The sequence below is a fragment of the Schistocerca serialis genome, chromosome 3 (genome assembly GCF_023864345.2).
Source record: "Schistocerca serialis cubense isolate TAMUIC-IGC-003099 chromosome 3, iqSchSeri2.2, whole genome shotgun sequence".
NCBI classification, from domain to species: domain Eukaryota; kingdom Metazoa; phylum Arthropoda; class Insecta; order Orthoptera; family Acrididae; genus Schistocerca; species Schistocerca serialis.
In genome coordinates this window covers 391,258,924-391,280,486 of record NC_064640.1, presented here as the reverse complement: position 1 = coordinate 391,280,486, position 21,563 = coordinate 391,258,924, and the positions used below count along the sequence as shown (strand labels likewise).

The window sequence follows — 21,563 nt, the reverse complement described above, 5'->3', positions numbered from 1 at the left end:
TGGACTTTTGACATCATTTACTAGTTTTTTGACATGTACAGTAAACCATTCAGGTGATAATCTGCACTTATTAGAATGATAATTTGTCTTATTTTATTGTTGCCAACTAGTACATGTGAGCAGTTGTCTGCCTTGTATCTCAATTTCCATTTATCAAGAGTTCTACCATCTTTTCTACTTTTTCACTGTGAAATCAATTTTTCCAGTTGTATGATTCCTTTCATTCTCTGATTTGTGTCAATTCTGTTTGCAATAACTTGTTTCTAATTGTTTCCTCCATTACCACCCTTACTAAAAGTGATTTTGCTTCTTGTACTTCTGGTTGCCTGTTCTGTAAACTAATGTTCATGTCAGTTGTTATTGTTAAAGTTCACTGTAATTACATTTCAGTTATGTCATACAATTTTAAGGTGTTATTTTTCTCTACTTCTCCAAAGTAGATAATTATATTGATTGGTATCTATTCTTTCTTGTGAACCTGGCATCATTGTAATTGTATTTCAGTCTTGTATTTGCTCTAATAAAGGTTTCAATGTGATCAGATGAATGTAATTTCCTAGCTCAGGTACATCGCAACTAAACCTTCCCTTAAGGCCTGATTCTTTGGTTATAATTAAGTTACATAATGGTTTGAATTGTACATAAATACGATGTCAGGCTTTGTATTTAGTGTAAAATTGTGATACATTTTTATTTATTTCGTAGTGATGTGTAAATGTATTTGTAGGATTTTCAGCAGTCTGTGGAGGGGAATGGCGATTGCCATCAAGAGTCTGTTCTTTACAATGCCCAGTACAGAGATCTGATGAGGCTTGTCAATTACCAGAGAGAAAAACTTGCTGCCCAGCAGGCAGAAATTGCAAAGGTATGCAGTTCATTGGAATTTATAGTATTTCAGCCTTTAAAATATTGGTATTGCTTAAATATGTCTTCTTATGTTCATAGTGAAATTATTGCTTTTAGGCTAGAAGCACATTTCCCTACCAACGATTTCTATTTAGGTTTTTGTGGCAGCATTGGTCCCCTAAACGACAACATTGCCAGTTGTATCTCCCATCCTTATTCAACCAAATTTGTAATCTGTCTACAATGATCTTATATTTTAAACACTAGATTTACACATGTTTGTTGGATTTGTTGACAACTGTAACTAAAAAAATTTGGATTGATGATAATTTCATTAGTTCTGTAACAGGTATAAGAAGTGCAGCCTTGGGATTTGATGCACAATAGTATGGGAGATGTAAAAACATCTAAAGCATAACACATTAATTTTAATACAAATCTTACCCTTTTAATAATCTGTAACGTTCTCACAAATGCTATATCATCATTGGATGTTTCTCATCTGCAGTTCCCAGAAGTACAGCGCGTAAAATAAAACTTACTTGAAAAATGTTTTCTACATGTTGTGACAATGTAATCTAAACAGCAAAGAAATAATTAGAAAATCAGCTGACTTGAGTTAGAACACTGCAAAACATTGCTGAAGTGAAAAATGACCAGTAGGAAGATATGGAAAAATTTCTATGCCTATTAGATGTCACCAGTCGCTAAAAATGTGTTTTATCAGAACATTATCAGAGAGGTTCTATATTATTGGTATGTGTAGAAATTTTCTGTTGTAAATGAGTTAAAGTATCCTGATCCACCTTCACCTATTCAGCTCTGTTGGTGATTTCTGAATGAAGTAATAGCAGGACATTTGGATCTTTAGACCTTTAAGGCTACATGGCGGAAGAATACTTCTGTGAGAGAGGCAGGCATATGATCACTGAAAGGATAATCGGTGCCTGCAATGGCAGCATTAATTGTGGTGCCTCTAGTGGTGGAGCTGTACCACGAATTACCATGGCAGCTGTGAGAGATGCGGTCGATAACAGACATGGTGTGCTTATGCTTGAGGTTGTACTGTTTACACAGCATCTCTGTGGGGTATCGTCAGTGGCCTTGAGGGGCAGCAGCAGCTCACAATATACATCTGTGTTGTGAACTGGTGACTCCCAGGGACGATGCTATAGTTGGTTATATGTTTACTCCCTGTACATCACTTAGTTTAAAATAAGAGAAACAGTTCTACATAATTTTCTTTCCATATTACTGGCAAAGTTTATCGTCTCTAATTGTCCAATCTAGTTTGAAATTCATATTGTTCAGTAGATTTTGTTCCAATACATATAAATGCATTTTCCCTTCTAGTCTGGTTATTCTTCCCAGCTATTCAGCTCGAAAAGCAAACAATGTTCGGTGTTATACAGTAGCATAGTTAGCGGTTAGATACCACAGATGTACCATAGATTATCTATCCCCTTTAGTTCAGTTGCTTACAATACCATTTTTTTCCTTTTACAAGAGTAAAATTAAAAGGTCTTGTTTCAGGAATTAAAAAATCAGAAATACTGTGATATTGACCTACTATACTTGTGCACTTAATTAAGCAACTGCATCGAGATGCCGTTATCAGTTCCCACTACTTTACAGAAGCATTTGTGTCACTGTTGCACCCTGCCATTCAGTCACTGTTATCCATGAAATAAATATGTGTGCCATGAGCAGATTATCCCATTGAAAATAATTTATAATCTTGGCTCTAATCACACTGTTTGCTGCTTTAAATGTTCGAAAGAAGGAAACATGTCCAATTGCAATGATTTGTTTTACTGGACGTAATATACATCTAGGCCTATTTCATAAGCCTAAATACAAGATGCACATAGTGAAACAGACATCCATCAATCATAAGCATTAGTCTTGTTAGTGATGAAGCCTATTATTTGCACTCTGTAATGGCCTTAAGATTTGAGCCAGTCAAGCCCATTAAAACAAAATATTGCAACTGTAGCTGATAACCATCCTTCAGTGAATATCACTAAATTGCAGTGGAGTAACACTTGTCAAATAAATTGAAATTTCATTCCATGATATGCTTCTGGACTACACAATTCACAAGAGCTCTGGCATCTTTTTCTTTTATGACCCGGTTCGCCTAGACAATGCAAAAGCTCACACGTGGCTCACTAACAATCAATCTCCACCATCTCGAGAATGGCGACGAGCAATTCTAAGGTGGAAATCAATGTTACAGTGTGTTTACAAACTATCATGTTACACACATATTGTCCATTCTTCACACATACTGAAAGAAATTTTACTACATTGGGCACTGTCACTAATCAGTCTAATTTTCAGGTATCCATCTTGCACTATGGTTTCCATAAATTAAACCCATGATAATTCATGTTGTATGCTAATACAGTCAAACAACCTACTGAAAATGTATTGTGGTCTACAGTTGCGTGTAGGTTTTCTTTTGCCGTGCTCTCCACCTGTCGTGTCTCCTGCCTGTTTTCGCTGTAGGCCATGGTTCCCAAACCTTTCCTCAGATGAAACACTTTGAGAATCCTGGCACTTTGATGGAACACCTTGCTTATTATGAAGGTTAACAAAATTATAAACTTTTAAAAATGAGAAAAAAACTTGTTTTATCCAGTGATTACTTAAATTTAACTCATTACTGTAACACAGAAATTACAGTATTTTTTTTTAATAAGAAGAAATGCCGTTTTAATAGTTTTTTGTGGAGGACATATTCACTTCCCATGGAACACAGTGTGATAACACCTGCTATAGACTCAACGTCCTGTCATGCGCTCTAAATCCTGAGGTGAGGTGAACATTGCCTCCCAGTTCTGCATTGTTTAAAGTAATGAATGATTCTCATATTTGGGCATTTATTATTTTTTAAATACATGTTTAACAAAAACATCTTACCTGCAGAAATTTACTACAGTGTTCTTCTCATCTTTTGTACGCATATCCAACTATTTTCGTTCTGAAATTGGACACAGTAAACAATGAGAGTAGTGTAGCTTAGTAATTCTGAATGGTATATGAATGAATTTCTGCATTATGATGATGATGATGCTCGGTTTGTGGGGCCCTCAACTGTGTGGTTATCAGCACCCTTACAAATTCCCAACCTTTGCTCAGTCCAATCTCGTCAGTTTCATGAATGATGATGAAATGATGTGGACAACACAAACACCTAGTCATCTTGAGGCAGGTGAAAATCCCTAACCCCACCGGGAATTGAACCTGGGACCCCGTGCTCGGGAAGCAAGAACAAGACCGCGAGACCATTATCTGCGGACTGATATCCTTGGGAGAGTCAACTGTGATAAAACTTTCAAAAGTACGTTAGGAACAACAGCAATCTGTATCTTATTTTAATGAAAATTATCACAATTAATGATTTATTTCATTACCAGTGACCAATTTCAGTCTTAGTAGACATCTTCAGACCAGAGGATGACACAATTGGTGACCCACGTAGACGATAAGCAGAGCTGTAGTATATGCCGGGAGGCACCAGTTGCCAGCTGATGGCTGGTGCCTCCCAGAGTATACTACAGCTCTGCTCATCATCTACCAGTCGTCAACTGCTGATGACTAGTGCCTCCCGGTGTATACCACAGCTCTGCTCATCATGTATATGGGTCACCAGGGGTGTCACCTTCTGGTCTGAAGATGGTCTACAACCAAGAAACTGTTCCACCTGGTGTGTAAAATATGTGAGACGGGTGAAATAATCTGAAATTTCAAGAATGTAATCATCCCAATTCCAAAAAAAGGCAGGTACTGACAGGTGTGAATATTACCAAACTATAAGTTTACTAAGTCTGTTTACAAAATACTGACTCAAATTATCTACAGAAAAGTGGAAAATCTGCAGACTTCAGGGAAGATCAGTTTGAGTTCCAAAGAAATGCAGGAAAACTCTAGGCAATACTGACCCTGAACGTATGTTAGAAAATATATTGAAGAAATTAAACCTACATTTATAATATTTGTAGATTTAGCAAAAGCATATGGCAGTTTCGACTGGAATACACTTTATGAAATTCTGAAGGTACCAGGGATAAAATACAGGAAGCAAAAAGTTATGGGCAATTCCATAGTTACGGGTGTTACATGTACACACCTTAAAATCAGGAAAAATAATGTAAGGAAAAATATTTATTGAATTTAATATTGAAAACTTTTAAGGCTTACATTATATTTCATGTGACAAATGTTGATACTGGAGTTGTTTTATTATTCTCCTGGTTATTAATCAAAAAAGTAGTGTTACGGGTGTTACCAAAAGTAGACCTGGCCCCTGTTATGAGTTAGGGAATTCTCTAATTTCTGCAAACTTGATGAAGCTTTTATTCTTGTAAAACAACTGTTAAGAGGTATTGCCCCAAATTTTATTTTGAAATATAAATTTTTATTTTTTTGGACATCATAACTCAGTATATATATATTTTTTGCTGTTACAGGTGTTACATTAAATGTTACGGGTGTTACATAGATGCATCAGATTTGATTCTTGAAGGAATAAATCTACCTCTTACAATTGCATCAAAATAAAAGAAGTATTGTAGTTTATTTGGAATAAAAGTATGTGCTTAAGAAAACATATTTGAAGGATAAAGCTATTTATCACACAAAAAATTTTGTTACAATTTTATAGTACAACTAGGCCAAGATATCATTACTTACATTTACCTAATTTTGTAGGCCTAATAAATTTATGACAAAAATGTTTTCTTATTATTGATAGATTTAAAAACTTCATTTAATAATCTTTTTCAGCAACATCCAACTCAAAATTGAAATCATAGTACGAACAGTTACCTTGTTGTTTGATTTCTGGTGTTACCTTAGATAGTACTTGACTGAATTTCACAAAACAAACATCAGTTTCATCTAGTTTAAAAAGTGTTTCTTTTTCCTACTGACTTCAGAAACATTATTTTCACATCCTCCTCTTCATCAACTTCACTCTGGCAGATTCCCAAGTAATGGTATTGAATTTCGATAGGGTTGGCTTCTTTTTATCACTTGCAATGTCAACCAAGACAAATAACCCAAATTTTAAATCAGACTTTTCAATTTTATTAGTTAGGCTTAACTCACAAGCACTTCCAATCTTGTCTTGTGATTCAGATAGTGAAGCAGTCTCCTGATCAGAATCATCAGAACTGCACACTTCATAGAAGTTTATGCATCTTTTTGCATGTAATGTTTTAACTTTGGCCTCGTCAGTAATAAATACTGACACCCTTGTCATTAATGACTCTGCTGTTTTTGAAACCAGCAAATCAGTTGTGTTATAAGGCCAAAAGTTATGTCAGCCCTGGATTTGAGGAATCGCTTGTAAATTTTTCCATCTTTCATCCAAAATAGGAATGTTATGCTCCACTGTTATCTTATCAACCCATAGTACCTTGAATTTAGAAAAATTCTTCAGAGTTTAGTCATAAAAGTCAATTGTGTTGTTAATAATAATTTTCCTAGATCTAACAGCAGGTCCACATGCTCCTCTTCAGTGCACCTCCAATGCCATCCATGGCTCCTTTGCCATGTGAACTGGCAAAAAAATTCCACTCAACTGTCAATCCAAAGTATCTCTCAAAGTAACGTAGATTGGACAACGTATATTTATTTTTGAACTGCCCAGCACAGTACATTGTTAAACATAGACTCTTATGAATGACTAGAATTTGCCTCAATAAGCAGTTTACTGGACCTATATAAAATTTAAAACTGAGGTTATAAATATTGTTGTTCTTGGAAAAGTTAGAATGGAAAACATAAACTATATGTAAAGAATTTTGGGCTTAATTAACTTTTTAGGAGAACATCAGTTGAGTCAGGTTAATGCTCTAATTAACTTTTATAATGTAGGTGTAGTGCTTAAAAAAATGTATGCAGAGGAATAAAAATTTTAGTTTTCATGCTTAAAACTGTTTTCATATGTAATAAACATAGTTAAAAAACTTTTTTCATTCATAATAATACCCTTTGGTTATAATTTAAATGTAGGGCCTAGGCCTACTAAAGATGAAGGCGGCAGTAAACCTTCCAATTCAAGTTACGGGTGTTACGCATGTGTTAAGTAACACCCGAAACAAAAATTAGTAACACCCGTAACAGCTCTAAGAGTGTTAAATAAGATTTCAAAATGCCATGTAATGGTATGATATTGTAAAACATGTGCATAACCTCACTTTTACAGAAAGGTATTGTACAGAACAAATTTACTAGATTACAAATTAAACTTTTGTATCTTTTTTGTTACGGGTGTTACAAGCTGCATATATATTATAAAACTAACAAAATAAAGAAATGCAATTAGCTTACTTCAACAAAACGAATTATTATGAGCTATAACAATGTTGACTTCAATATTCTTTGCAACAATAGAACAATCAGCCATAGATAACACAACTAATACTCATCTGGAAATAGCATAAAACATACCTCTCTGTGGTGCCATAGAGTAGTGCACTTTAAACACTTAGTGAAGGTAGAAATTTATTTTTTTCATATTCATGATTATTTTGCAATGAACAAATGTACTTTTAACTTGGGCATTTTTAAGGTTATATTTGTAATATTGTCATTTTAATTTTTTTGTCACAAAGTCTCTTTAACATGGAATGACCCTTATCTACAACTTGTATGGAAACCAGACAGTAATGAAATGATAATTAAATGGACACCCTAGCTGCAAACAGGCGTTGATGTACTTCATTGGGAACATGTTGAAAATGTGTGCCCCGAACGGGACTTGAACCCAGGATCTCCTACTTACATGGCAGACGCTCTATCCATCTGAGCCACCGCGGGCGCAGAGGATAGTGCGTCTGCAGAGACTTATCCCTTGCACGCTCCCCGTGAGATCCACATTCCCAACATGTCCACACCACTACATTCGTAGTGTGCCTAATAGATGTTTGCCCATCATACTCATTACTCGTGGCAGATTAATCTACCAAGTCCCGTACGAGTTCGGGGATAGCGTGTGCGTTCACACAAGAAGGTCAATGACCGGAAAGCCATATATGACTGTAGTATCTGTATAAAAGGCCATGTAAGTAGGAGATCCCGGGTTCGAGTCCCGTTCGGGGCACACATTTTCAACATGTTCCCAATGAAGTACATCAACGCCTGTTTGCAGCTAGGGTGTCCATTTAATTATCATTTCATTTCTAGCAAAGCTGCATGGTCATCCACAGTAACTGTTCTTTCGGGAACAGATACTACCGTCATATATAGTTAAACCAGACAGTAGTTATAAAAGTCGAAGAACATGAAAAGGGAACCACTAGTTGAGAAGGGAGTGAGGCGGGGCTGTAACCTAGCACCAATGTTATTTGATGTGTATATTGAACAAGCAGTAAAGGAAACTAAGGAAAAATTTGGAAAATGATTTGAAGTTCAGAGAAAAGAAATAAAAACTCCGAGGTTTGCTGCTGAATTGTAATAGTCAGATATGACAAAGGACTCAGAATAACTGTTGAAATAAATTGATAGTGTCTTGAAAAGAGGTTATACGATGAACATCAATAAAAGTAAGAGAATGGTAGTGGAGTGGTGCTGAATTAAAATGGGTGATGTCATAAGAAATAGATTAAGAAATGAGACATTAAAAATAGTAAATGTGTTTAACTATTTGTGCAGTAACTGATGATGGCTGAGGTAGAGAGGATGTAAAATGCAGACTAGCATTAGCAAGAAAACATTTCTGAAAAAGAGAAATTTGTTAACACTGGATATAAATTTAAGTATTAGGAGGTCTTTGCTGACCGTAACCCTGTACAGAATTGAAACATTTATAATAAAACACTGCAGACAGGGTGGGGATAAAAACTTTTAAAATGTGGTGCAACAGAAGAATGTTGAAGAGTAGATGGGTAAATTGAATAACTAATGAGGTAATTCTGAATTGAATTAGCAGAAAATGAAACTGCATGCACAAAATGACTAAAACAATGGTGTGGTTGGCAGGACACATCCTGAGGCATCAAGAAATCGTCAATTTATTAATGGTAGGAAGTGTGGAGGGTAAAAGCTGTGAGGAAGACCAATGCTTAAATACAATAAGCAGGTTCAAATCGATGTAGGTTACAGTAATCTGCAGAGGTGATGGAGCTTGCACAAGATAGACTAGTGTGGAGAACTGCATCAAATCAGTCTTCAGACTGAAAATCATAACACATCACAACCTTTATAAATTACTCGTACATTTTGATTCCTTGTAGCAGTTAGTAAAAGTTTCATTGTATGACTCAAGTATTGCTTGATTAGATTGTGTCATTTGCAGTCTTGATTGATTGATCTGCTTGAAAGGTGGACAAGCAACTCTTGAGATGAATTCACTGCATGAATATTTACATATTTACCTTATTCATGTTTTTTGTGTAAGGCTCTTGGGTAACTTATTTTCATTTTTTTTTTCTTTCTTACATTTAGTATGATGCTGAAATATCATTTTGGGAAGGTAAAACACGAGAACACCAACAACAGATGGAGTTCCTTTCACAGGAAATAGCAAGATATGAAGCAGCAGCTCGCGTAAGTGAAGAACAAGTGAGTAATGAACTGAATATTGTTATCTTCAAATGGTGGAATTTGTGGGTTACTTATTTTAATTTGAATATTAGTCAATAGTGATTTATTCTTCTCATAAAATACGCTTGTTAGTCATGTAATAAAGATATAGGAGCCTCGCCAAAATTAATAATATAATTCACTGATATAAAATTATATCTGCTGAGATGGTACAGCAGTCTAAAGTTAACAATTTTTTCCCCTGAGAATGAACAGTTGTAGTTACATAATAATGATCAGTGTCATCCTGCTTAGATTATCAGTTCATCATTCAAGAACCCTTCCACCAAATAGGAACATTTCTGTGGGAATGAATCGTGCAGCTTTTATATTTTTCGGTAGACCTAACTTTGTGTTCGGAATGTTTTATCTTTTAGCCTCTTGAAGATTTTTCAGTTCTATCTATTTAGCAATCTCTAAGTATATAATTCCAATCGGTGAGCAAACACATGAAATTATCTTAATTTATTGTACTATATAAATGATGTAAATAATTTTCCAGAAATAATTCTAGTTACCTGTTTTAGAAGTTTGTCATCTCATAGATGTGTGAGGTTGGGACTGTTAAACTTAACATTTTTAAATAATGGGTGACATGGTTTCCTTGGATCCGCAGTATGCACATTTCTGATGACTTTTTTCTGTCTCTTCAGTATACTTTATATATAACTAGAGCTTCCCCAAAAAACAATGCCATGCCTAATTACTGATTCAAAATAAGTGTGATATGCAATTTTCTGTGCACTGGACAATATTTGCTTTGCAAATGCAAAGCTACATAATTTGCTTGAAAGGTACTCAGTATTCTAGTTCTAAATTGTACCTTCATTTAGTTCTAGAAATTTGCCACATTCGGCTTCTGCTATGTCATTTTTAAGATTTATTTTAATTTCCTGGCATTTTGACTGTTGTGTCCTAAACTGTACCGTATGCATTATCATGTCTATAATTTGTACAAGGTGGTTGGGCCAACCATGAACATGCCAAACATACAATAAAAGAATAAAACATCAACACACGTATTTACAGTGTGTACAGCGTAATAAAATTGTACATGTCTTTTGTATAACTGCTTGCTTCTGTTCCACACTGCCCAGGAAATATTTAATAACATCATTGTATTTTCATAATTGCCTCACTGTAAGTGTTCCAAGATCTGGACCGCGTCTTAAAAAGTAGTGCAGTTAGATGCATTTGCATATAACGAGTGGGAGCAGTGATGTGTGCATTTGCGCGCATTGAGTGGAAGCAAAGACTCCATACTATGGTGGCATTCATAGTGCCCTCCATAAGAATATGGCGAGCTCTGCAGATAGCAGGGCTTGTGGTGGCACATGCTGACAGTGTGTTTAAATGACATCTGACATGTCTTCTAAGGAGATGTGGTTGTCACGTTGTGTGCCATCTGCAATTGACATAGACACCATCAATACTACATTCCTCCTCCCTCCCTCTTGAGCACCCCTTCCCCAATTAAAAAAAAAAAAAAAAAAAAAGACACCGTCTTCACATAGTGTGGGTGCAGGTGACGATGTTAGGAGCTCTGTGCCACAATAATCACAAAACAAAGTTGGTTTTCATGCCATTGATGGGTGCCTGTTTTGCTGTGAACAGTATAGTGAGCTCAAAACTTTGTCCTTCATGTTGAACTTCATTGGAAAGTTAGCATTTGAAACAAGGTGTCTAGGTTGGAATACATGCAACAAAATTACGGTGATGGTGACATTTTAACAATTTTTCTGCTGAGGCATCATGAAAAGACAGAGTGCGAAAGGTACTAAGAAACATTAAAAAAGCATTTTCTCTTGAGTGTAAATCATGAAGTTTGGATGTTTCAGCCTTGAAAGTGCGAATAAAATGTTCAGCTTCACCATCCTATTGAGGAGAGACTGGAGCTGTTCAGACATGTTGAATCCTATTTTACCAGCAAAATTTGTTGAAATTCCAATAAGGAAAAGTGCAAACCATTTTCCGAATCAATAGTTTGTGGCAAGCCTTCTAAACAAAAGACAGAAACAAGTACCTTTGATTGTGCTAGCACTAGTCCTCAAGTTTGTTGGAATGACAAATAGGTATCTACTGGATGCATTGACAATGTACTCGTAATGTGTTCCATAAAAGACTGGTAAAACCAATACGAATGTTTCGCCAAGGACCATCTAATGGGGTTAATTGTAAAATGTTTGATGCGGCACTGCTTGGTTGTCTATGCAGTGGCAGTAATCTATTCATTCATCGTATCAAGACAGTGCAACATACAAAGCTTAGTGATTCCCTCATGTCGTCTTTGTAAAAATCGGAAAACATTTTGCTGTAATGTTGCGGGAATCATGAATAGAGTTTGTTCATTAGAAGTATGAAGTAAAATCACACCATTTTGAAGAGAAACTTTGTTCCATTGAGCATGATATTTTAGCACTAATGCATCTGAAATTGATTTTGGATTTCAAGGCCAACCCATCTGAATATAGTACTGCAGCAATTGTTTTATAGGGCCTTCAGTGTGATCTCTGCTTGATTACAGGTGCACTGTGCATGGGCATGCAGGAACTCAGCAGCCCACTGCAGCCTTTCAGACCACCCCCATTATGAGCATTTGTGCTGAGGATAGAGTGAGCTGCCGCTTCACATTAGGTGATGGCTTCTCATGGTGTAACGGACCTGTAAGAAGCTGTCTATTCAATACACATCTGTGTATCATACCTTTGCTTGGCCACCAATGGAAAGGCTCTTTCATACTCTACACTGAGCAATGAGTCCCTATGGGATTCATGTGAAGGATTGCCTTTTAGAGATGGGTGTGGCTGGTTTTAGTGTTTTACACCAAGGTCAGAGCAGATCTCCACCTTAGCTCCTACTGAAGAGCAAAATTATTTTAGACATGATGCATTTTAAGAAAGATTGCATTCCAGATTTTATGTTTCAATCTCTGTTTTTTGACATTTTAGATAGGCATCACAGTTTTAAAGTTGTGTACACTGACAGCTCCAAACAAGGGGACTCTCTTGGTTGTTCAGTAGTATTTCCCAATGGTGTCTTTAAGATTTGCCTTCCCTGTAATTATTCTCTTACTGTATTTACTACTGAACATTTTGCGACCTTGAAGACACTGGAGCAGATGAGGTGTCTTCGGGGCAAACATTTTCCCATCTGCTTCAATTCTCGTAGTGCCCTACAACTGCTGCAGCAGTACTCCCAGCAGAGAAAATTTCCCAGTAAACCCATGACCAACTGTACGTCCTACAGTGGTGAGAGAGGCAGATCTTATTCCACTGAGTACAAGGGCATTTGGGAACTTGGGGAAATGAACAAGCAAAGCTGCCAAGGAGGCTTGCAGGGAATGTGACGTTACACAATGTGCCATTTCTGTACAGGTTCATTTTGCTGGAGAGTTTGATTCCAAATCTATGAAGAGATAAATGAATCGGTTGCATTTATTATGCTGAATGTGATTGTCAGTTCTGAGTTGAGGGCAAAATTTTGCACTGTACATGTAGCTTTGTGATTCTGGAACTTGTATCTGTGGTTCCAATGAGTATTGCTAGGATGAGAGGGTAAGGGTTCAGATCTCTGTGTGTGTGTGTGTGTGTGTGTGTGTGTGTGTGTGTGTGTGTGTGTGTGTGTGTTGGGGGGGGGGAGCAGAGTTGGTATTCCGTGTGGCAGAAAAAGCAGTGTCTGCAGTCAAGCGTTAAATAACACTTAACCAATACTTCGAAGCACGTGAACTTACAAGAAATCTGGCTCGGCATCTCATGCACTGATTATTCCACTGCTTTTGATGCTTTAAAATTGCTGCCTGTATCCTTTTGTCAGCAAGGTTCTGATTAATTACATTGTAAAACTTTTCATTACATTGTGAAACTTTTCATCTTGAAATGAAGCTCCACAAGCACCGTTAAATTTAAAATTCTTAGTGATACCCATGAGTTCAGTGTCCATTACTTATAAGACTGATTACTCTGTCAACGGTTATGCAAAAATTTTAAATGAGCAGCAGCTACGTGGATCTTTGACTCAAATTTATCTGTTTTCTCTTATGAGTTCCTTGTAAGATAGGGATTGATATTCTACTAGAGGGAACACTTTTTGACACCATCACACAATTTGTACTCCCACCCACAAAAAGAAGAAAGGATATTATGAGTTGCCTGAGATTTTGTAGACTGTAAAGTGCTGCTCCAGTTGAATTTTGTATTCTGTCCATACCTCCTGTTTTGCATCAAAGGAATGGAAGGGAGGAGGCAGTACCTGTCAGCTGGATTTCTGTTCTTCAGTAGTAATTGGCTGCTGGGCTTGTTGTGCTCAACAATAATGTTTGTATTTGTTGGCTCTGAAACTGAATAAGTGCAGTGAGTGATGGCTCTCCAGTGGTTGCCGTTTTCTATGAAACTTAAGTACACTTTAAGACATAGAGAGAAAAAAACAATTGATTATTTTTCGACACTCCTGGAAGAGGTAATTGATTTTTGTTGACAGATGATGTTTAATCATGTCCCTTCGTATTCATCAGAAATGTTTGTTGTGTCCGTAGTTTGTATGAAGTGGTTGGACAAATCTTGAATACTCCAAACATTTAATAAATGAATAAAACATCAACACATTTATTTACAATATGTACAGCATAGTAAAATTATGTGTATCTTTTGTATTACTGATTGTTTGTGTTTCACATTGTGTAGGAAATATTTCTGCATGTTCATTGAATATTAACATTTTACAGTGGTCATAGTAGTCTCACGGTGAGTCTTTCGATATCTGGGTGGTATAGCTCGGTGTACAGGGTCTTAAAAAGATGCGTGGGTGGTTACATTCCCATGTAGTGCATAGAAGCAAAGACGGCATACTCTGGTTGCATCTGTAGTGCCATCCATAAGGTTATAGCAAGCCCTGTACATAATTGTTTCATGGTGGTGCCTGCTGGCAAGCTTAAATTATGTGTGTTCTGTGGAGCTGCGGGTGGCATGCCACCTGTGATTGACATAACACTGTCAGTACCACATGCATCTTTGAAACAATAGCTGGAGCCACATTTCTAATCTATTGAATGTATTAATATTGCAGTCAGACATTTTCTGCTTCACAGTTTTCAGTTAAAACAAATGTATATCTGCAAACAGAATTGATGTTGATGAGCAACTTATTAGCATAGAACAGAAAAAATAGGATGGGAAATATTTAGTTGTACATTCAGTATTAGTTGATTGCCTTTTAGATTGGTTTCTCAAATAACTTCTTAAGGAGGAAAAAATCTGAACACACAACTGTTGGGGAATTGTGATATTGAATTTTATTGGTCAGTGTTTAGTACATCAAACCATTGTCTTACTGGATTACTCTTCAAGTTCTGTAATAAAAAAGTGCTTCACAATAACTGTTGCTGTTTGAAATATTGGCAACACTATAAAATTTGTTTGAAATACAACTTCCTCACAGCTAAATTTTGTTCAGTGATGCATTGTTAGCACAGATTGCTGCTTTGAAGTACAGCTACTTGAACAGATTCCATATGAATTTTGTGGTAAATGAACTCTTACATTCCTTGAATTATATCTCCTCTTCTTCTTCTTCTTCTTCTTCTTCTTCTTCCATGCCATATTTCTCATGTCTCTTTGGGTCATCCCTTCCAATCTTGTTACACTATTATGATCATATTCGCGTCATTTCACAATGCATTCCCCTTGTTTTCGAGTAATTCTGTAGGATCCTAAGCCATACATTCAGTAGTTATCTGGGCCCCCTTTTTGGTAATTTTATCTCTAGAACTGTTCTTGGTATATGATTAAGTTCATGGTACATGGCATGTCGATACTGGTGTAGAAGATTCTTTTGGAGCTTTTCCTCCATGTTTGCTACCTTAAACGAGCCCCAGATGTGGCCATATCTGACTCGCTGTCTATTATGGTCACTCCTCCAGACTAGAGACGGGCAAATTCATTCACTCGTTCACCATTCCTTTTTTTTTTTTTTTATCCAATTGTGGATGCTACATGGATTTTAGATAAATTTCCAGAAAAAATCAGGTACGCACAGAAATTCATTGATTAGCTTATGTAAACATGTTGTATACTTCAATTTCTATAGCCAAATGGATTAGTCACTTGATGTGATGGACCAGTGATATACAAGCCAAGTAGAGAGAGGCTAGAGCAGTCTGAACAGTACAGATTACAGAACATGCTTACAACCCAGTGCATACAACCCTAATCATTATTAACTTTTGATGGGTGTTTGTAATAATAGAAAGTACAGTGTCTTCATTTTCACATTGTTTATAGAAAATAATATTTACTTCTGTGGGCATTACTAAAATGAAATAATCAGAAGTAAACTGTCATCTGTCAAACCAACATTAGACTACAGTTTTCTTGTACAATGAGCTGGCGAGTAAATTAACTACACATCAAAGTGTCATAGTATCTATGTGGGAAGTAAAGATTTACTGGGAAAAATCATGACTTCAGAGACAGGAGTTGAATCTGTATACTAAAACAGAAGCTCTGTATTAGCAACAGGGGGCAGTTACATAAATATGCTGGGAGATGGCGGAACTTCATAAGTAAAATAAATAAATTAAAAAAAACTTTTTCTTATTGAAGACCTTGGCAACATAGCCCACATCATTGCTTTGAATATCCTTACAGTTGGAAAAAAGACAACCAGTTTTTGATCAGCAGTCAGCTGAAAGGGTCTCCAAGGTTCATGTTTGGAATCACTCATCAATTATTTGAGAAAGAGAATTCCTGAGCGAGCACAGGCAGCCATTAACAGACAAGACTAAAACGAATATGAAATTCAACAGTTCACTAAATAACGTATTAATGTATGTAAAATATAAATTTTGTGTCCAAATTTATTTGAAATGAAAAGTTCACTACTTGCTCAATGCTGATAATTTTAGGCATATTTATATTGTGTAAATTACTGCAGAAAAAGGCATGAAAAAATTGTCCATGAGACTCGCACTGAATGGCGGTTTAGTTAAATCATTAGTGTTTGTCACAACAGCTTAAAATACCACAACTTTTCGATGAGTGGGTGTGTTTTGATTGAAGGCATTTTGGTAAAAGATCTCTTGTATTTATCTTGAAGGCATAAGAGATATGAAGGGATTATATTGATAAATTTTGAATTAACTGCGAAGACTCTTCTCTTAGAACCATCTCGTACATTATCTTTCCATGCTCCTAGGGCAGGGCTTAATAACTAGCCGGTTTTGAGCGCGAGTACTCGCGTCTGCTCAGGCACGTGCTCGCAAGCAGGTGCAAGGTCCCGGAGTAGGGAGGGCGGGGAAATGCACGCGCACGTTTGAATAGGGCCGCAATGTGCCTATTGAATTCGCGCGGACTGTGTAACGATTAAAATACTACGATCAGCTCTAACAGTCACTTCGCTGGTTAAGAATCATGTCAAGTCGCCGTTGTGTAACCCCAACCATGCTTTCGCAGTTCAACCCCCATTGGGAGGAATTGTATCTGTTTACAGAAAAAGTTGGTGTTGCAAAATGTTTAGTATGTCACTAAACGCTGAATTCTTTTAGGAAATTTAATTTGCAGCAACATTATATGTCGTACCATGCGAAAGACTACGGAAGTGGAAAATGTGATGGGCCAGATCGTGCACAGGAAGTTATTAAACTTAAAAGGAAGCTATTCGAAGAAGATCTGGATGACGAAGAAAAATCAACTGAGGCAGCTCTCAGAGTGAGTTACAAAATTGCTTTCCTTTTAGCAAAATCCCTGCGGCCCTTCACTGATGGCGATTTAATAAAAGAATGTTTGGTAGTTGCAGCGGAACATTTGTGTCCATCTCATGTTGAACAGTTTCGGATTGTACCATTATCTAACATGACCATTATGCGTCGCATACAGGGCATGGCGGATGACTTCCAGAGCCAGCTTGCAAATATCTGTAAAGATTTTATGGCGTATTCTCTAGCTCTGGACGAAAGTGTTGATATCACTGGAACAGCGCAGCTTGTCATATTTATTAGAGGTGTTAATAGAGATCTTCAGGTGAGGGAGGAGCTCCTCGATGTAGTAGCCATGAAGAACACTACAACCGGAGGTGATATTTTATGTAGTGTTGAAGAAAGTGTTGAAAATATAGGACTGTCATGGAATTCTTTAGTTTCAGTGTCTACAGACGGTGCACCAGCGATGACAGGGAAAAAATCAGGTTTAGTTGCGCTGTTGAAGGAGAAAATGCAAAAATTGACCGTGCCGAATGAAATAAGGGGCGTTCACTGTGTGATCCACCAGGAAAACTTATGGGCAAAGAGTATCACTCTAAAAAATGTGATGATTGTTGTTGTTCGTAGAACCAATTATATAAGGAAGCATGGGCTACAACACAGGCAATTTAAAAGCTTTCTTGAGGATGTAGAAAGCCAGTATGGTAGCCTGCCTTATTACAGCAAGGTCCGCTGGCTTAGTCGTGGCGAATTATTAAATTGATTTTTTTGCCTATTAGATGAGATAAATATGTTCATGGAAATAAATAACATGTGTGTTCCTGAATTGAAAGAGCCTTCATGGAAATGTGATCTCGCGTTCTTAGCAGATTTAACTAGCCGTCTGAATGCTTTGAACATTTCACTACAAGGTAATGATCTGCTAATTACTCATTTCATAGATCGAATATGAGCTTTTAAAATGAAATTGACACTTTGGGTGAGTCAGCTGGAAACAGGAAATATAGCTCATTTTCCTAAATTATCATGATGTTCACAAAGACTGTCAATGTTATTCACATAGTTTAGTTGCCCTTAAGGAAGAATTTGATCAACGCTTTCAAGATCTGACAGCACTAGACAGTGATTTTGATATGTTCTCCTCTCCATATTCAGCGAATATTGAAGAGATTCGTCCTGAGCTGCAACTAGAAATTATTGACCTGCAGTGTGACAGAGAATACAGAGACAAATTTGAGAACAAGGAAAACATTTTGGATTGTACAGACACTTCCCTCAGGATAGATTTCCTCGTTTGCACAATATCAATGTTCGGTTCCACGTATGTTTGTGAACAACTGTTCTCTGCAATGAAATGTAACAAGACGCGCCTGAGAAACGCATTTTCTGATGGAAATTTAAACTGCACACTGCGCCTACAATGCACAAGAACAATTACTCCAAACATAGACGCAATTGTAAAGGGCAAAAAGTACAAGATAACCGAGAGTCCCACACTTCAGTGACACCTTTTATTGTGTAACAGTTCACAAATTAATACGAATGTAGAGGCATACACCTAGCTAATAAAATTATGTGGCACGTGTACATTCTCCTTTATTTGTTTCATTTGTCGCAGTAATAATTCGTGAGTGATATCCCTGCAGGTGGCCTCGGATTTACATTGACTGGCGGCAGCTTTTGTGTGTCCCACGTGACTCTCCCCACTCTCCCCTTTGGTCTGGTAGTGGGGGTAGCGTGCTCGCGCTGCTCCGTGCTCGCGCCTTGCTGCTCACAGCTTGCTCCGCAAGCACGTATGTTGTGAAGCCCTGTCCTAGGGGATCCATCATGCAGGGTGGATGGCAAGTGCCGTTTACGTATTGAAAAAGTTTTATGTTCCCTGATAAAGTTGAATTATGGCCACAAGAAGAGACTGCAGTTTGTTTTATTACTGTTTTCCTTACCAGTATGTATACTGTGCCACTTCCGAAGGCAAACCAATGTAATTAGGTTTCAGAATTCTTTCAAAACTTTCTGTGTGTATATTATGTTGACAGTAGTATACCTATAGTATAGCTTTACAAAAAACTGAAAAATCATTTATGATCCCTGTCCTGCGTTATACTGTCTTAATCTCCTGAATCAAAAATGAAAACGGCCACTACACTGAATCGTGAAAGAAAACCAGTGGATAAAAGTATATAAGAATTCACTGAGGAATCTACCAAATCCCAAAAATTATGACTAATGGGATTGAACAGTTTGTTTCTAATAAAGTAAGAGTATTCTTAAACAGGTTTGATTTGAGTGAAGAGTTCTTACAATGGATTCTTCACAGTTTCATGAAAATGAAGATGATGTCAACACTCTACACCTAGTTACTAAACTAAAGGTTGTAAGTTATCTAGCTGAGACAGTGAAATAATTATGTACACACGGTATTTAGTGCATGTTTTAATGTATATTTTGGAGTGTGATAGTGGACAGATTACTGTTACTGTGCCATTGCCAATATTTTGACTGTATGGATCCATGTTAAAGCTGAACTGTTGATATTTCTGGAACAGGCTCATTTGTATACCTCATGTACACAGTAGTAGTTCATCTGCTCATGAAATCAGCTTCCTTGTCACTAATTCCCACCTTTTTGATGCCCAACTCATATAATTAAACACATGAACAAACAGTACTTCTTATTGTTGCCACCTTTCCATGTGAAACGTGCCCTTTCCTACAGAAGTTGATTTGTTATGTGAATTCAAAACCAACCTCATCAATGCAACAACTCTTTGAGTTACTTTGTCATCTTCATACACGAGCAATTTTCTTGGCCATCTCATCCACACACAAAACTAGTGAATCTTCTCAACAATTACATAGATGAGTATCTATAATCATATATTTCTGTTATACCTTGAAATCTATCTGTTAATACTCCCATGATGTGTAAAAGTTTTAAAAGTCAAATCCTGAAATGAGGCCTACAATACCGTGTATTGTCCTCAAACCACCACAAATAGCATTTTGTTGCCACCAAATTGCATAACTTTTTGGTCAGCTTCTTTAACACTTATTTATGTATTCACTGTGTTTGCTGTTTAAAGTCAGTATTTCTTAAGAGGAAATGCCTGCTACTTTTATTGACATTCCTATTCAACCTCTGAAACAAGCAGAGTAACTGATAGCTTACACATCACAAATTCTTATTGAACCTGGTTTTAAAATCTTGATTTACACATGCAGATATCAGATATTACATTCATTTACACTATGTGTCATCAACATTAGTTTATTGTTCTGTTGAATTGGAACAAACCATAATGTACAACATACTTGAAGCATTAATAGTGATTATAAAAGATACGTTGCGTCACCAACAGTACCTCTCATAGTCATAAACTAAACTTTTCCTTGTTTCTAATGAAATAAGTCAACAGGATATTAAAATTACCTTCCTTTTGGTCTTTTCATGCCCCTAGTTAATCCAGCACCAACAGTTTTACTACTTGTGTATTCCTTACTTAAGTATAATTATGCAAAACATGTATCCCATATTACATACACATATAGCAAGGTATTTCTTCCTCATGAGACTCACTTGTAGCTTAAATATTGATAGATTGTCCTCATAATTCCAGTTACGGCAGTTGGTGAATGTAGAAGAAGAGAGTGAGATTGTACGTCAGCAAGAGAAGACTTTGAAATCTGAACTCACATTGTTACGTTCAAAACTTGCAAACTGTGAGACTGAATTGCTTCAGTGCAAAAACAAAATAAGGTAAATAACACATGAATTGGTTTTTAAAATGTTACTTTGTACTTGCACTTGTGGTATTGAAGTAGCAGAAACCACATGCTATGTAGCTGTCTCATGCTACAGTTATAATCTGATGATTTTACGTAGGAGTAGTGAAATTGTTAAAGATAAATTCTTTATTGACCAAGAAAATGTTTTCTTGAATTCCATATGCACTAATCCCAAAAATGTTGTAAACGGACTTGATTACTAAATTCACTTCTGACGCGGGTACTGCTGACCTTGATGTCATACACTCTAAAACACAGCAACAGTAACCACCAACACCAATACTTCAGGCCCTTACGTTGTTTTGTCTGACCACCTCCATGGTCTAATAGTAACTCACCGGCAACTGATGCAGAGAACCGAGGTTTGATTCCAGGTGACAACATTAGATTTGTCTGTCAAGAAACCAAAACAAAAAACTACTTTGTGTCATAAGACATCTATTTAATTTTGTTTATTTTGGTTCATTACATTCATCTATATTTTACATTTTTAAGTTATCACTTTTTTGAGCACTTCACAGAATGTGAGTTTAATTAGAAGCATTCCTGAATTGCCACCTGTGGTTTACATGGTATATATTCTTCTATTGATCTCAGTTTGGGTTATAAACAGGCCTCGTGTGCATTGAATAGCCCTTCATTTCAA

General features: G+C 36.6%; 1 protein-coding gene across 3 annotated transcripts in view; it reads left to right on the top strand.

Annotated features, from left to right (window-relative positions):
- LOC126470237 (ras association domain-containing protein 8) overlaps positions 1 to 21,563 on the top strand; it is a 96,151-nt gene that overhangs the window by 41,875 nt on the left and 32,713 nt on the right. For 2 of the 3 annotated variants that reach the window (XR_007586159.1, XM_050097937.1), the window contains exons 4-6: positions 728 to 865; positions 9,304 to 9,420; positions 20,749 to 20,888. Coding sequence is in view for 2 of the 3 variants with exons in the window: in XM_050097937.1 (XP_049953894.1) it covers positions 728 to 865; positions 9,304 to 9,420; positions 20,749 to 20,888 (395 nt within the window). In the remaining variant the exon portion in view is untranslated. The remainder of the gene's footprint in view (positions 1 to 727; positions 866 to 9,303; positions 9,421 to 20,748; positions 20,889 to 21,563) is intronic. The other variant, XM_050097938.1, reaches the window with a different exon arrangement.